This window comes from Melospiza georgiana, chromosome 14 (genome assembly GCF_028018845.1).
Source record: "Melospiza georgiana isolate bMelGeo1 chromosome 14, bMelGeo1.pri, whole genome shotgun sequence".
Taxonomy (NCBI): domain Eukaryota; kingdom Metazoa; phylum Chordata; class Aves; order Passeriformes; family Passerellidae; genus Melospiza; species Melospiza georgiana.
The window spans coordinates 17791103-17809363 of record NC_080443.1 but is presented as its reverse complement, the minus strand read 5'-3'; the positions used below and the strand labels follow the sequence as shown (position 1 = coordinate 17809363).

The 18261-nt window shown below is 42.7% G+C and overlaps 1 protein-coding gene across 2 annotated transcripts in view; it reads right to left on the bottom strand.

The window, feature by feature from the left end:
* Nucleotides 1-18261, bottom strand: part of CDH13 (cadherin 13) — a 441709-nt gene that overhangs the window by 68560 nt on the left and 354888 nt on the right. For both annotated transcript variants that reach the window (XM_058034103.1, XM_058034102.1), the window contains exon 8: nt 14023-14163. In XM_058034103.1, coding sequence (XP_057890086.1) covers nt 14023-14163 — 141 coding nt within the window. The remainder of the gene's footprint in view (nt 1-14022; nt 14164-18261) is intronic.

Sequence of the window (18261 nt, the reverse complement as noted above, 5' to 3'; positions counted from 1 at the left end):
CCTGGCACAGGGCAGGATAAACCTGTTTGTGCCAGGAATGTCAGGCAGTGCCTGTGTCACAGCAAAAGGACATTAAAGAGTTCAACATCTGCAGGCAAAGTTGAATTTCTTTACTTATGGCTTCAATTATTATTTAAGAAGGGAAATTTGAAAAGGTCAGAACTGCTAAATCAGAAAGCCTGCCCTTCATTTGTCTTCAAACATACACAGGTTTCTTAGCTTGCTTCAGCACTGGATCAATTAATCAGAAAAAATGTTCTTTGTTTTCAAATGCCAGTTGTGTTATTTCTAAATATGGAAATACATTGTGTTATTTCCAAATGGACCTGTTGATCTTAGAGCTCTTTCCCAACCTGAATGATTCTGTGGCTCTGTGAAACAAACAAGTAAACCCAAGTTCCATTTCTGTTTTAACCCATGTTAGAAAATGCAGCTTTAGAAAAACGAAATATCAGGTGTTCAGTTTAGGTAGGCAGAGACCTGTGGGCCTGTTTCTATTTATAAATATGCACAGAAATCCAGATTTACTTCCCAGTCTAAAACTGCACTCCCATCTCCATTTGGATGGGAGCCACAGCTTGGATGCAGGCAGTTAAGAATATCAATACTACAGATAAATCTTCTTCCCTGATATTATTTCAGACAACTGTTGGTTTAGATTTAAGCTTATTTAGCAGGATTGATCTTCCTTATGTTTCTTTCAAAACTTCCTCACATAATTCCTTTGATTTTTCAAACTCTATATTTTTTTTCAGTTAAGAGATTGCTTTCAACCCTTTAAACTTCTTGAGAACAGCATTGCTCTCCTCACCATCAGTCTTCTAAATGAAACAAAATCATTGATCTAAGAACATCTGACAGTACCAGGTAATGTATGGGCACTGCCAGCCTCGGTGGCTGGAGATGGGCAGAACAAATGAGCTGGGGAGGAGGAAATAGAGCCTAAAAGGAACAAATGAGGGGATGTGTGTGAGAGCCAGCATTTAGAGCTGGCTGCATCTGGGTTTAGAGAAGGCAGGCAAAGGGTGTGCACAGAATTTGTGAGCCCTGGGCAAATAGTCAGCTTAAGGCACTGAAAACAAAAAAGTGGCTCCCAGGGGAGGCAGGGGATGAGGGCATGGGGAAGAGTTCACTGGGAGATGGGATCAAGGGATGGGAAAAGGAAGGTCTTCCAGAAATGAGAAAAAAGGGGGGAAATAATGGGGACAGAATGGGGATCATGAGAGGACAAAGGTCAGAACCAGATTTTGGTGATATAGTAAAAAAAAGTTTTCCATGTAGAAAGAGAGGGGAGAAGTGATGAAAATAAGAGCAGAGAGAAAGGGAAGTCACTCAGCAAAAAGCAAAAATCCGTGAGCTCTGAGGCAGCAGCAGGAAATAGGAGCAGATGCCTTGAAGGAATGTGAGGTGATCAGCTCGAGGAGTTTGGAGAGAAAGGGAAATTTAAAGCTAATTATTAAAATTCAAAGAAGGCTCCTAACAGACTCCTGGCTAAAGAATAGAAGAGGGAAAACCCAAGAGTTTGCTCTTTGGTAGTTAGTTAGAATGGGGAAGTTTGTTTTGTCTTAAAAAAGGGAATGATGCAACAGGCAGAAGGAACTTTGAAGGATAAATTTTAACACTGGGCAAATTAAATATCAAGGAGAGGACACAAGTGATTAGGACAGGGAAGTGGAAAAAAACCTCTATAAAAGCTACATTAAGAGGAGGAGTGAGAATAGAAACTCCAAAGGACTGGCTGTAGAGAAATAGTGTTGGAGGGAAATATTGGGTGAGGGAAAAAACTGGGATTCATGGATTTTTCCTAATTTGGTCAAAGTCTAGAATGGGAAAGGGAAGATAACATCAATACTCTGTGTAGAGCTGGGCTTACACTTTTTTGGTGACATATGGACTGAGAACACAGGGGAACACATTTGTAAAAACAAATAAATATTAAGTGACTGTTGGACAGACGGCTGGAGAAAGGGCTCCCCTTTCAGCAAAGAAGCATCTGGAACTCTAAGGCAAACAAGTCCTGGAAACAAGCCAAAGTAGGAGCTACAAGAATATGAATAAATTCCACTTCTGAACCATTTTCCTCAAAAGAGACCATAACTACAAGGAGTCCTGTATGAACCCCCTAATCTGCTTTTCCTTACATGTAACAACACCATTTTCATTCCACTAAGTTCAAGACACAACCAGGCCTATATAATTTTATTTCTTCCCAAATGAATATCTTTCACAGGCATTTGCTAAAAATTTTATTTGAATAAACCTACAACTCCTTTTAGCATGGTGAGTTTTACCCATTGTCTATTTTAATGCTTCAGGGCAGAAAGAAAGAAGATATTTTGTCTAAATAAACCTGACACTTTGATTCGTGTGCACAGATGGTTAGCAAATTTCAGAGTAGCCAAATCAGTTTTAGTGTTGCTGAGAAAAATCTTAAAGTCTCACTTGTCAGTGAAGGAATTGATAAACTGATCACAAAACTCATTGCACTCTAGTGGAATGACCCAGGCAGTCACATAAACTATTATTTTTGAATGAATAGACTTCAGCTTTACAAATTCCCTCTGCTCATATAAACTGCAGCTATGATACCAGCTCACACATATTCTGTAATTGGTATTAAATAGGGTTTTGTCTGCTGCAAATTGAATATGTTAAGATCTATAGTGTGTTATCATGTTTAATCCTGCTTTAAAACAGAACTCCCACAGATGCTGCAGGCATATTAACAGTGCGGGTTTCTGAACTCGTGGGATTACAGTGATATTTGCAACACATCTAACAATTCCTCTATTTGTTACTTCTCCAATCAGCTGCACTGTGTCAAACAAAGAGATTTAGAATTCTTGGTGTTTCTGTTGAAATTCTGCATTCCACAGGTTAGGAACTGAAATAATTTATACACGGAGTAAAAAGCCCTTCAAGTCCAAAAAGGTAATACTTGGTAATCTCTTCCTCACTGTAGGGAGGATTAGATTGGATATTAGGGAGAAATTGTTCCCTGTAAGGGTGAGGAGGCCCTGGCACAGCTGAGGGTGCCCCTGGATCCCTGAAAGTGTCCAAGGTCAGGTTGGACAGGGCTTGGAGCAGCCTGGGACAGTGGAAGGGGTCCCTGACACAGTGATGCCTTGAGAAGGCTGCCCTAGAACAGAGGCTGGACAGAACTAAAGAATAAAGCAGGGATTTATTGAAAGGATCTCCTCAATGCATCCACCTTGGGCAGCACAAGAGCCCAGCCAGGGCTGCAACCAAGATGGACCAAAATGGTCCCAAAATGAACCCAAGATGAACCAAAACGGCCCCAAAATGACCCCAGGATGAACCAAAACGGCCCCAAAATGAACCCAGGATGAACCAAAATGGTCCCAAAATGAACCCAGGATGATCCAAAATGGTCCCAAAATGAACCCAAGATGAACCAAAATGGCCCCAAAATGAGCCCAGGATGAACCAAAATGGCCCCAAAATGCACGAGCGCTCCCGGGGTCTCTCCCTGGGATCAGTTCTGCTCCATTTGCACCTTGCAGTTCATTGTCCCATTCCAGCTTTAGCCCCTGCAGTCCCACCCTGCTTGTTTTTCTCTCTCCAGCCCACGGTGTTTGTGCTCTGGGGCTGAGATTGGGATCATTTGTCCTTGGTGCCCAGCTGGAGCAGGAATTGTTTTGTGTCCCTGCTCTGTGCACAGAGCTCAGCATCCCCTGATGTGAGCCCAGACCCACACACTAAAGCAGCACAGAATGGGAAAGATAGACAAGCCAAAACCTGAGGCATCAATGGCACATGGAATGAGATGATTTTAAGGTCCCTCACAACCCAAATCATTCTGGGATTCTATGAACAAGACAATGATGATTTAAGAGCCACTCTGTAATGAATACCATGTGTAGAAATTACTGTTTCCACACTAAGGTTTTTTTTCTGCTGGATTTCACACAGTCAAACGAGGTCTCCCAAAAAAGACCTCCAAAGTTAATTTCAGAAAAGACATTGGTGCATCATTTTATATCTTGATTTGAAAGCACCTGTGTGAAGCTTCTTGGAAGTCTCTGTGTCACCTGCCAGCACTCAGAGGTGAAGCTGGAATTCCTTGGACAGTTTCTGAAGTTCAACATGCCGTGAATGCTCTTGGAGAAGAGTGAAATCAAAGGACATTTCCATTGACTGCTCCACCAGTACATTTAGAGGAAAAAAAAGAATTATCGGGGAAAATAGTCAAATTTTAAAATGTCCAATTGAAATCAGTAGAAAACAGTTCTAATTTGATTTGAATGCAACTGCAAAATTCCAGCTGCAGGGGTTTTTTTGGGATTTTTTTTTTTGGTTTGTTGGTTTTGGGGTTTTTTTAAATTTAATTGGAAAATCACATACCCACTCCTGGCAATGATTGTTAATAATTATGTTTATACAGCTTCCCTAAATAAGTGATCCAAGACTAGACCTGGAGACATTACATTATCTTTGTTTAGCTTGTGCTTCCCTCAAGAGCCTTTGTCTGAGCCTTCCTTCCTTTTTAATTTCTAATTTCTCCCCTCCAGCTCCTCACCCAAACGTGTTTGTGCTAGAGGTACTCCAAACTCTCACTGCTACCGTTTACTTTGTAATCCTGACCTTAATATCTGTTGTAAAGTTCACACTTGATGGACCACGTTGAGGAAGTACATTAACCTTCACTTCTTGGGGAAGAGAGCAGTAAATTGTGGGGTTTTATGGCTTTTCTGCTGCTCGCAGGGTTTGGGTATTTGCTGCCTGCAGAAGCAGATGGAAGAAGCCTTTGGAGGATAAGGCAGCACAGGATTTTTGGGTTTGCGGTGAGAATTTGCCAGCTGCAGTGAGAATTGCTGTTATTGCCACGGAGCTGCTGCTGACCTTCCAACACAACCCAAGGCTTGCAGAGGCAAAGGAGTTGGCATCAGGGTGGCTCAGATCAGCTGAGGACAGCAAACAGGGCAGCTAAACAAAGGGCAGAGAAGGGACAGTGACAAAAAAAGGGGAAAGGACTGGCAAAAATGCAAGTTTGCTGTGTGAGCCTACTTGGAGAGCAAGAGTGTAGGGAGGAAAATCAGATGTGGAGGAGCAGCACAGTGCCTTTGTGCTCCTCCCCAAATTCCCACTGTTTGAATGATCATTTCTATCCACAGACCCTTCCCTGCATTGTACAAGTGTTTCTCAGCTGCTCCCAGGTTACAAAGCAGGCACTCTGTTGTTTTATGCACCACTGAAATGTGTTTATCTGCAGATTAAATAGACAACTTCATGTATTTCCTGACCTTGGTGGAGAGAAACAAAGCAGCGAGCTCACCCCTCACGAGCAGAGATAAATGTGGGAATCTGCTGCCTCCTGCCAGGCAGCACATCCAGCCCTAATTATGTGATAAGTGCATGGACTCCGTGTTAAACATATTTTGCAAAAGTTCTTGAACAAAGTGCTTACACTGGTGATGCAGATAGCTCGCTGAAAGCCACATGAATACAGATTATTATGCACACAGTGTGAATCTGGATGAGCCCAGGAACCACTGGTCTGCCAAACAATGTTATTTCATTTGGTCTTGGTTTCTTGCTGAAGAGTTCCCTGTCTCAGTCAATGCACAGAATAATCGTATTTGTTTTCATTTCTCTGAACTTATTCTACTCTTGGAAAATGCTGCAGCAGAGTATTTGTTGTTAAGGTTGTTGGTAATTCAATCCTGAGTGGTGCTGAGCATTTCTCATCACATGAGAATCCTCTAGCCAGCTAATTCTGATAAAAACTGACACACAATATTCAAGAAGAAGTAAAAGAACAAAAATAACAAAAAGCTTAATTTCATTATCCAGATAGCCAGATTGTTTAAATAAGTCTTCCAGATGTCCTTAGTTTGGTAGCACCACAAGACTACTGAGAAATATTAATAAACCTTCTTCCTGATCATGGGCATTTTTCCAGGTTATTTGAAAGTTTTTAGAAGACAGACAGATATTTGGAATCCTAATTGCACTCAGAGACAAAGCAATCTATGCTCCTAAACCCAGATGTTTGAACTCCAGTGGGGAACAGATATCTTCACAGCTATTTAATTTAGTCCAATAATATTTTAAAAATTATTTTTGACATCTAAAATTATTTAAGGGGGGGAAAAAAAAAGTCAGTGTCTACATGCCTGTTATTTAGATTTTAGATTCCTGAACTGCTTATGTGATTTTGAAACCCGTTCTATAAGTCAGGACAGCTCAGAAAACTCTGGATGACATAAACTGTACCATGGGTGAGACCAGTGACCAATTAGAAGAAGAAATGGTACAGTCAATGAAAATTAAATTTCATTTTGAAATTAAATTTCATTTTGCAGTGACAACAGAATGCTCACAGTCTTCATTTAGAAAATAAAATATTTGCTGCTATTTAGATGTTTGTCTCCTTTCATAAATTCTGCCTCTCACACATGAAAAATACACCAGGTAAGATCCTTCATTTGCTTCCAAGGAGACTTTTGGGCACTTGGAGCTATGTCGAGTGTGTTAGTGAACTGCAGCAAGAGGATGAAGTGGAAATAAAGCTGAGTGAAAAGGTCAGTGCAAATATTTATCCAGTGTAGAGGTTTCTGAAGGTTAAGATATGCTCCAGGAGCCTTTCCAGCTGTATCTACAGCTCCAGAAAGAACAAGGGTGGCCCAGGAGCTCCTCTCTGGTGCTCCCCAGCCATGCTGAAGCTGCTCTTTGTGCCAAAGCTCACTGGCAGCTGGAGAGGCTTTGCCCTGCTCTGCTGAGCTCCTGCATGAATTCTGGTTTCTCTGCATGTAAATTGTCCCACAGCCCAAAAACGGGAGCCAAATGGAAATTCCAATATGCACTCTGCTCATGTGATTCTGCTGCAATGGTTTTATCCATCCCACAAAACTCTTCCTGTTGACAAATCAGCGCCGGGGGAGTTGGATCCAATTTGAGCAGGCTGCTGGAATTCCAGATTGGTTCCCATCACTTTCAGGCCATAATGAAACTCTGACTCTTGACTACCAGCCTGGCAGGGGTTTGTCATCTGCTTGGATCTGGTGCTGCTGCTCCAGCCCCTCAGCCCTGCCAAAGTGCAGCAGCAGAGAGCAGGTTGTGGTGTGGGAGGAACCCAAACAGGTTTGTTCTCCCCAGCTCAGAGGGAACAAACTGGCAGCTGCTTTTGTGTCCGTTCAGCCTGGTTTGCCCTGTGATTTCCACCCCAGCAGGGAATGGCAGAGGGCTGCAGCCCTGGCCTTGCTGCCCTGCTGGGCTTTAGCTCCTCTCTGGCTCTGTTTTCCACACACTTGTGGTGCTCTGTCATGGATATATTTAATGAAAAATCCTTTCGTTAGGATTTTTCCTCCTGAGAAGCTGAGAGGCCTCAGAAATTAAATGAAAACATTGATTATCTGCTGCTGTGGAATGCAACAGGTGCATCTGTGATTGGTCTCATGTGGTTGTTTCTAATTAATGGCCAATCACAGTCAGCTGTGTCAGACTCTCTGGTCAGTCACAAGATTTTATCATTCCTTTCCATTTCTTTCCTTTCAAGCCTTCTGATTAAATCCTTTCTTCTATTCTTTTAGTATAGTTCTAATATATCATTTTCTTTTAATATAATATATATAATAAAATAATAAATCAGCCTTCTGAAACATGGAGTCAAGATTCTCATCTGTTCTCTCATCCTGGGACCCCTGCGAACACCACCACAGTTCTCACTCAACAGCTCTCCCAGTCAGATGTAAAGAAAAATAAAGAAAAAAACCCTGCGGAAGGGGGTTGGAAGGGGAATCATCCTCCATTAACATGATTGTGTCTAAAGGTATGGTCCAGCTCACTACACAGAAAGGGACAAAATCTATTAAGAGTCCCAAAGGGCAAAATTTTCCCTGCTAGACAAGGTAAGAAAGAGTCAGTCCACAGGAGAGGAGAGGTGAGATTGGTTCACTTCAAATATGCAAAGTCAATGGGCAGATCTGCTCTGGGTTGCCAAGGTCTGTTTGCCACAGAAAAGAAAAGTATCACGTCCAAGAGAGACAGTTTTGGAAAAGTATGGAAAAGTGATCCAAGAGGAACCTTAAAATTGCTTTTAAAACTCCCTGCTTGTTCCTCAGTAGAGTTTTTAACCAATACCAAGAGCTAAGGCAGGGACTCTCAGCAGCCTCAAGCCCGTTTCCCAGCAGCCTGAGCTGCACAATCAATCTGTCCAGATGGTGCTGTGGAATTCTCAGATCCTCTGTGAGCCATGAGCAGAAGGAGGCGCAGATTGTCCTCCAGGGGCTGCCTTCCCCATGGGTGACACAGGAGACAGCCCTGCAGGCCACCATCCATCATGGTCACAGAGCTACCCTACCACTCACAGCCCTCCACAGGAACTGATGGATCGCTTAATAAAGCTCCCATTAGTCATTTATTACTCTTTTATAAACCATTTATCAGCTGGCATTCAAAATGGGACCAAATCATATTTTTCACTCAAGACTCCCAGCGCTGGTGTATCTCAAGTCTCACCATGGTGGGGTTTTGTCAAATCACACAAATTTTATTCTGTTCACAGGAGACAAGATCTTTATTTTACTGGAAAATTCTTTTCTAAGAATATGTATATTAAAAGTAAATTTATACCAAGCAAAATATTTTCCCTAATCTTGCTCTCCCTGGTGTGACAGAATTATTTCTGTGTTACATTTCTTTGTCCCAGAAATGGATGGAGTTGAAGGCGAGGCTGGAAGTGGCAGAAAGAGGAATTGTGTGAGGAATGGTTGCTCCCTGGCCAAATGAAGTCTCTGTTTGTTATGTGCCAGTGAGAGCACTGTGACAAATCCCACTTTTCCAGGTTTGCCCAGGGATGGGCTGCAGCCCCAAATCTGTGGAGGAGGAGAAAAGTGGGAATTGGGGGCACTGCAGGAAAATCATCCCCTTCAGCCACACCACTGCACTGGCAGGATTTACCAAGGAAGGACAAGATATCTGATATATAAGGAAAACAACCCATTAAAGAGCAGCAATGGAAGTTTTAAAAATTCAGGTCAGAAGATAAAGGCACACAGAGGCAGAGGAATCTCATTTTTGAGAACACTCTCTGCAGGCAGGAATGGAGTAAATAGGATTTGGTGGACTATTCTTTTGGAGAAGGAAGAAAAGACAGAAAGGGGTCAAGTCCATATCTTTCTTGCGTTAGAACTTGTTTTTTCCGTCTCCAGGTCTCAGGCAGAGCCAGGCCTCCAGGAACAGACACAAGAGGAGAATTTGCCAGCTCGTGTCTTTCAGCAGATGCCACATTGTTAATTTTTCATCACAACACAGCCACAGTGACATTAACTCTGGACCAAAATCCCCTTTTTGCAGGATACAATACTGCAGTGATCTGTCAGCCACTCTTACAGTGACACAAGAAAAGAATTCTCAATTTTGTTAATGTTCTAGGTATAAACACTCAGCACCTTCAGTGTTCACTCAGCCTAGCTCATTTCCACCCACTGGGAATATCCTGCAGGATACAAACCAGGTGTCAGATTTTCCAGAACAATCTGTGCCTGCTCCTTGCTTTGCTTGATTCCTTATTTTCTCACAAGCAATTCCTTACAGCTGAACAAAATTTGAGCCTAAGCCCTTTCCCTGCTGGAAACTCCAAAATCCTTTGTGACACAAAATAATAATTCATCAAATTAATTTTAAAACTTTTTCCCATAATAGAAATGAGGTTGTAAATTTTACAAAGCAGCCACCAACTTTACAAGTATCTCTATTTTCAATCTCTGTAATTTAAATCTGGCACAATATCCCAGCCACTGTGACCTTTTAAAAGGCAGACCTTGCTACCTCACCTGGGAGTTTTGGAGGAACTCTTAAAATATTGCTCTATTTGGCATTAGAGATGAAATTATTAAAACCCCTGGAGGGAGCAGGGTACTGTTTGCACACCTGAATGGATTTTTACACTGCTCAGAGCCCATCATTAGCAGGAAAGGTGGATGTGAGACAGAACAAGGCAGAGATTTTGGAACAGCGACAGGGTAATAAGCAAATAATGAAGTGGGCTGAAGCAAAGTCTCATTTATTGAGCCATCAAAGCTCCTGACACACTCCTGGGAGAGTCTGTCTGAAATATCCCTCATCTGCCTCACAATTGTCATTGGAAGACCACTGAGGAGAAGACCCCCCTGTCTAAAATCTCTGGCTCTGTGGGAGAAAGTCACACGCCAAAGGCCCTGAGACCTGAGAGCACAGTGCTAAGTTATTGTTTTCACAGGGGTTGTTTGCTGTGTGCTACACCGAGCCCAGTGAGAAGAAGAAGGGGGCACTGTGCCCTTTTTGCAACAACAGCCTTGGACACTGTCCCACCTCTCGGCCAGGCTGGACTTCTCCTGAGTTCTGGGTGTTCCCCCCACAGAAGACCCTCACCTGTTTTACAAGCACAGTGACAGACAGACTGAGATGTGAGGAGCCTCTCCATCAGGGACTGAGACATGGAACCCCCCTGTGCAAAGGCCCCTCTCCATCAGGGACTGAGACATGGAACCCCCCTGTGCAAAGGCCCCTCTCCATCAAGGACTGAGACATGGAACCCCCATGTGCAAAGGCCCCTCTCCATCAAGGCCTGAGACATGGAACCCCCATGTGCAAAGGCCCCTCTCCATCAAGGACTGAGACATGGAACCCCATGTGAGAAGGCCCCTCTCCATCAGGGACAGACATGGAACCCCATGTGAGAAGGCCCCTCTCCATCAAGGACTGAGACATGGAACCCCATCTGAGAAGGCCCCTCTCCATCAGGGACTGAGACATGGAACCCCCATATGAGGAGGCCCCTCTCCATCAAGGACTGAGACATGGAACCCCCATGTGCAAAGGCCCCTCTCCATCAGGGACTGAGACATGGAACCCCATGTGAGAAGGCCCCTCTCCATCAGGGACTGAGACATGGAACCCCCATGTGCAAAGGCCCCTCTGCTCCTCCCAAGGACTGGCACTGAAACCCCCAGCCCGGGGCAGGTGTGTGGGGGAGGCAAGCTGACCAAAGTGAGATGTTTGCCTGCAGGTTGAGACCACTGGACCAAGAAAACAATGGCTCTCATTTACTGCGAGAGCATGGACTACCTGTTACATCTATTCCTTATTGTATCTGTTTCCCCCCCTGGCAATTTCCAATACAGTTATCATAATAAAAACCTCTGAGTTAGCGAGAGACTCTGAAATCTCCCAGACATAAGAGGCGGGTCCTCGACTGGACTGGACCAAAGGATTTGGTCTCTACATTTGGTAGCTATATCCCTCTCTTTCTCTCTATTTTTCTCTCCCTTAATCCCTCTATCACATTTTGCTGTGGCCACTCAATAAAGGTGCATTTGTTTTGATTATCATTGCAAACCCCCTTGTACTGTGTCAGTTTTTTTGCACCCTTAGATCAAATCCACAAATCATCATAAACCCCCTTCATAAGGATGGATCCTGACAGCACCCCAAGCCCCCAGGGTTTCATCTCTTGCTCTGCAGGCAGAGGAATTGCTGTGCTGGATCCCAGCCAGGATGCTCAGCTGCTCCTGGGGCACCTGGCACCCCTTGGGTGAATTCTCCTGGCCCAGGAGGGGATGCAGGGAGGGGAAAAGAGAGAGCTGGGAGAGCAGAGTCACTGGGCAAGCACTGCCTCTGCCAGGACAGGGACTTTGCTCAACATCAGGTAGGGATAGGACAAGTGGGAATGGGCTTTAGCTGTAGAAATGTGGATTTAAATTGGATATTTGAAGGAAATTCCTCCCTGTACGGGTGGTGAGGAACAGGTTGCCCAGAGAAGCTGGGGCTGCTCCATCCCTGGAAGTGTCCAAGGCCAGAAATAATTTAATTTATTACTATAATGTATTATTTATAATTAAAAATATTTATTCATTAAACTAAATAAAAGAAGCTACACTTTGTAATCAAAGCTTCAGATTTACTGAGCTTTCTCCTTCAGAAGTTACCTTGAAAAATATTGTCTCTTTCTTTCAGCTCTAATTCCAATCAATAGTATTGCAGCTTGTGGTATGCAACTGATATTAAAATGCAATAACTAAGCACTTGCAGCAGAAAATCAAATAAAGTGGCATTAAATCAACTGATAGACACCTCCCTGCTCTTATTTTAACAGAGAATCTGCTCCTGCAGGGGGCTGGCACCATACATGAAAGGCTGATTTTTCCTGCCTTCTTCATGGAATATGAACATCACTTAGCAAGGCAGAGGAAGATTTCTGAGGTCATTAGCATCTCTAAATAATGAAAGGTTCAAACCCACAGCAAACCATTAAAAAGACAAGAGATGTCACTATGGAAAAGAGAAAAAAATACAAGAAAAATATCTAAGAGCAGATTTTTTCAAAGAACACAAGATAATGCTGTCTCTTCACACCTATTTAATTTCCATGCTAAAAGCCACAAACTTTCCAGGGTTTTACTTTCCAAACTTTTACTGTCACTGAGAGAACTGAATTTATGAGCATTTCTGAATTTCCACAGAAATTTATACTAACAATGCATTTGTGGCTAAGCAGCACAAGAATTTTTGTGTCCAAATTACCAAATTAAGTCAAACAAGACTATAATTATAGAAAGACTTCTTCAAAAGAATTCAGTGTAGAAATGCTTCTTCCAAGAAAGAATTCTCCAACTTTGGAAATTCCAGTAGGTAGGACTCTGACTGACATGACTTGCTATCAATATTGATTGATCCAATAAATTCTTATTTCTAAAAGCATCGAGCTGTCCTTGTACATTGTTATTTTCCAGAAGGTTAAAAAAAATACAGCATTTCAAAGATATTTTAAGTATTGGTTGTCAGGAAATGGCTTTCAGAGCATTAAAAGCCTGATCTAAAAGGTAATTCTAAAGGAATTAATAGTTTGATCATTGTCACTTAATTGTCACTCATGAACTTAAAGGGTTTGGATCAGTCTGTCCACGATAATTTTCAGGTGACTGAAACACTGCTGCCAAAGCATTTTACTGATGTAGTTATAGATATTCCCCTGCCACAATTGTCATTGTTTCTGCTTTCTTCTTCTTTTTCCTTTTTTTTAAAAACCTTCTCTGTTGTGTTTGAATTATTTAATTTACTTTGCATTTTTAAAAGAAATAATTCTTCAAGTCAAATAACAGCATTATAATATAGTCCATTATATATCCATATAATCAATATAATCCATTGGCAAATCACTAATATTAGGCCAGGAAACAAATTTTTAAAAGGTAAAAATATACTTCAGGTTAAATAAAAAAACTCTACAGCAATAGGCTTTCCTTTCCTACTCCACAATTATCTTAAAATCAGATTTACTTCTCATATTTTGGGATTTCTCCTTAAAAGTTTTCAGAGCCCCAGGAAACTTTAACAGCAAAATCCAACCTGGCTGTAATTAGGTAAAAATTTTAAAACTATCTAATTTTCTCTAGATACCAAAAAATAAATCAGACTTACAGTGAATGTAGGGGGTGGAAGAGAACAGTGTCAGCAGGGCTGGAAGTCTGGTGGATTCAGGCAGGGAATTCCCTCCCCTTGGTTTTGGGGTTTATCAGACCTTCCAGCTGAATTCAATTTACAGGGAAAAAAACCTTTCCTTACAAATTCCACCTGTAGGCTAAATTGGGAGCTTTTAGGACTGGAGCTTTAATTCCAGACCCCCAAACTCTGCCTGGCTCACAGGGGAGGTGCTGCAGACAAGAAGAAAATGTTGTTTTCACCCACGGTCCTGGCCATCTAAAGCCTTAAACTAGTTTTGCTATTTCCCCCCACAGGAGCAAAAGGAGAAAATTACCACCAGAAAATTGATTTTACAGGTTTGTACCCTGCTGGCCAAGATCTAAATGACATCTTTTTTTTAACCTTATGGTTGCACTGTGGTTTGGAGCTGGTTCATTAACGCGAAAAAAAGAAAAGAGCAGCTCCAGGACAGTCTGCCAGACCGAGTTAAAAACATTCTGTACCGTCTTCTTTCCTTAAAGAACATCTTTATATTTAGAAATGAGCTGATTAGGATTGCTTGCACGGTTTTGGAGAGAACAGATGGGCAGTTCTTACCTCCTTCTTGGTGAATTCTGGTGCGTGGTCATTTTTGTCATCAATAAGAATGGTGGCAGTGGCTGTGCCTGTCAGTCCCACGTCCATCCCACCCATGTCCTTGGCTTCTATCACCAGCTCATACTTTGGGCTTTCCATAGTCTGAAAAAAATAAAAATAAAAATAAAAGTTAAGGAAAAAAACCCCCACAGAGATAACATACTATTTTTAATTTTTATTAAAATAATAAATTTTAAAAACCCCAAAACTTTATTTAGCCTAATAAAACATAGCAGAGAAACAGGTCTGTTATCAGAGTTTTACTGAAACACAAGCACAGCTTTCCATGAGATCAGCTGCTACCCTGGAAACCTCATTTGCAATCCAGCATGAGGGTGAATATTGGTAAACAGTACATAATTTATCCTGTTATTTAGGAAGATTAAGAAAGAGGTAAGAAATTAAAATATACTTGCTCTTTAAGAGTAAGCTCTACCTTCAGTGCACCAATATTTAGCAGCTTGCTTCATCAGTGTTATGATGGGTACATAATTAAATACTAATGTCACAATCTACATATAAATTCACTTTATTAAATCCCATTCATTCTGGGTATTAGCATTTAGACTGGTAATCTAAGTTTGCTGCGCTGCAAGAAACAAAAAAACAGTTTCCAAAACAGGCAGAGACTTCCAGTTATTGCCCAAAGCCAATGTGCAGGGTGATATTAATGATTTATATTGCTGATATCTGATTGCCATGTCATGGGTACTTCTCTGGCTGCCCACCTCTGCAGAACCAGACAGCAAAATCCAAATTAATTTCCTCTCATAAAATACAGCCTTAATCTGGGAAAAAACCCCATTTGTGGTCAGTTCTGGAATGGGAATGTGGCAGTTTTTGGAATTCCCATCTCTCCCATCAGGGATGAAAGCTGGAGCAGGGCTCAGCAGGAGCTCTGTCAAAGGTGATGTTCTGATGTTCTCAGCACCAGAACCTGCTCCCCTGGCACTCCTAGGGAATTCTGACATGGATCTCAGTGGGATTTCACTAAAATGAGGTTTTTAGGGCTGTCTCAGGTGGAAGCACCTGCCCAAAGCCCACGTGTGGCACGGAGGCCACAGATGGGCAGGGGCTGCAGCCACCCCTGGAGCCACAGAGTGAGAACTCACATTGCCCAGGAATGTCTATCCAAACCCTCCTGGACAATAAACCTGCATCCCACGGGGAAAACTGCAACAAAGCTGCTGCTTTTGGAGCCTCTTGGATCTGTGCCTGCAAGAGCCCAGGGTTCCCAGCTTTGACATCCCTCATCCATGTCCTTTATCCAGCATTTTTCCAGGGAATTGGACGCAGCCCAGCAAAGCAACCTCAGCCCCTTGGGTCACCCAGGCTCCTCTGCATCCAAGGGATTTGGAAGATTTTCCTAAATTGTGAATTTTGCACCTTTTAGAACTGTGTAAGAGCCCAAGGTTCCCAGCTTTGACATCCCTCCTCCATATCCTTAATCCAGCATTTTTCCAGGGAATTGGACACAGCCCACAAAGCAACCTCAGCCCCTTGGGTCACCCAGGCTCCTCTGCATCCGAGGGATTTGGAAGTTTTGCCCAAACTGTGGCTTTTGCATTTTATATTTTCCTGGGCACATCCCACCATCTCTTTTTTTGGAGCACCTTTTGGATCTCCTTTTGGAGAAGGAGATCCCAGCTCCTCAGCAGGTAAATTTTGAAGCATTTTTAGGCCAACAGAGAAGACACCACCTCTGTTGCTCGTCAGATCAGCTATTATGAAACAATAAATTTACATGTTAAATCAACAAGTCAAGCCAGAAGAGAAATTTTGTCCTAAAAACATATGGACTGCTAAGAAATCAGATACTACTGCCACACAGGGGATCCTAAGAAATGTATTTGCTGTAGTCTTACAACATTATTCCATGAAATTCATCTCACAAGGTGGCAAAGCAAGACCAGGAGTTTGATTTATAACATCATAAAAACAAATGCAAAGAAGTATTACTGACATGTCTGCAACACAAACTCACGCCATGGAGGGGAACTAAATTTATAGTTTTCATATATTTGTTTCCTAAAGTGCATTAAAACCTGAATGAGTCTTCTCTCCCCTCTCCTGGCTGTGACTTTTTCATTATTTTGATTAGAAAGTCGTTATTATTGTATGGAAAACTTGCAAAGCCATTTATCACTTCATGTTTATAAGCCTCTTTGCTCAGAAAGCCCATTTTTACTCACAAATTGGCCTTTTTTCCTTTGAAAACCATCCCATTTTCTATTGAAAACAAGCCCATTTGTGCTAGAAATTGCATCTACTGCAGCAGGAAATGTCTGTGACAGGAGCCCAATGTTTAAGCTCACGCAAAATGTGAGAAACATTGAATTTTGAGTAGTATTTCATATAATTATGAATACTTCACACTTCCCTGCTATGCAGCACTTCCTACAACTCGTTCTGACACCAAATATTTGCCTTGTTAGGGGAAGCAGCTGCTAACAGATGCAAACCCTGGGCAGAGCTTGTTCCCATCACAGGCTCTCTTTTTACACTCCCTTGTAAAGGACCTCACAGATTTCTCCTGCCTCCAGCCCAGCAGAGCCAGGCAGCAGCAGGGATTGTCTGGAGCAGTGGGATTGACCAAAAACCTGGATTTCTGCAGGCAGGCAGGGATCCCTGTGCTCCCAGCAGCCCCGTGCTGCAGGGATGTGCTGGGGGGTCAGGGCTGCTCTGGGAGATCTCACGGCACCCGCTCAGCATCTCCCTCTTCTCAGGGCTCAGAGCCTTGACCCCAGGGTGTTCTCCCTCCTTTTCCTCCTATCCTGTGAGGAGTAAGTGCTCACAAGAAGGAAGGAAGGAAGGAAGGAGGCAGTGGGGGAGTGTGACGGTGTTCACAGGGGTGTGAGAATGAGGGAAGAGACGAGGATCGGACTCCGTGTTTCAGAAGGCTGACTTATTATTTTATGATATATATTATATTAAAACTATACTAAAAGAATAGAAGAAAGGATTTCATCAGAAGGCTGGCTAAGAATGGAAGAAGAAAGAATAACAAAAGCTTCTGTCTCAGAGAGTCCAAGCCAGCTGACTGTGGTTGGCCATTAATTACAAACAACCACATGAGACCAATCCCAGATGCACCTGTTGCATTCCACAGCAGCAGATAATCAATGTTTACATTTTGTTCCTGAGGCCTCCCAGCTTCTCAGGAGGAAAAATCCTAAGGAAAGGATTTTTCATAAAAGATGTCTGTGACAGGGGAGAACATCCTTCCTTCCCCATCTCCATCCCTGCCCAGCTGCAGGGATGCAGCACCCAAAATTTGATCATTTTGTGACCCCACAGAGACTCAAACAGGTCCCACCAAGTCACTGCCTGTCACTAAACCCAATCCTGCTTCTAAGGGACCTAAGCACAGCCTTGCAAAAGCAATCCAGTGAGCAGACAGTGAGATGTCAGGAACAGAAATAAGCCCCAGCTCCACCAAGTGGGATCCCCAAAGGAAAATGGATTATTGTAATAAATGAACATCAAGTCACTGCTGGTGTGGTTTGTCATTTATCAGCTGTGACTCTGTGGAGTGTGGCACTGTTGAGAGGGTTTGCACAATTACAGCAGCAGAACCATTCCTTTGCCCATAAATTCTCCCTGCAGTCATTTCACACCAGCAGCAGGGACAGTCCAACAGTCTGGGCTGTGGGGCATCCAAATTCAGCTGGAATGTCAGCACCACCAGTGCAGCAGGACTCAGAAGGCAAGGTGGGAACCAGTGGAAGCACTTGGGTGGTCACAGGGAAGGTTTGGGGCCCTTGAGGCTGTGATTCCCTGCAGCAGCAACCAGCAGCAGGAAGCCCCAAGCCAATGTTCCTCCCGTGCCCCCCTGCAAGACACCCTTGGATTGCATATTTTGGTATTTTGGGCAGGGCACACTCAGTAGCCAGCACCAACCTTCTTGTAGTGCTTCAGTTCTCATAAAAAATGATAAAAAATATTAGGGAGAAGAGAAATCCCCAAATTCCCAGAAAATTGCTGAAATCAAAACAAATTCTGTTTGTGAAGCAATCAACACACAGAACATTCAAAATGCTTACAAGTGTTTTAAGGATCCTTTCAATACTAATTATCAGATGAGAGTTTTCTGACTATTCCATGGATATTTGTATTTCTGTAATGATGCAACATTGCCTCGACTCTTCTATTTATAAGTCTGTTTTTAAACTATGTAGTCATGCATAATTCTGTATCAGG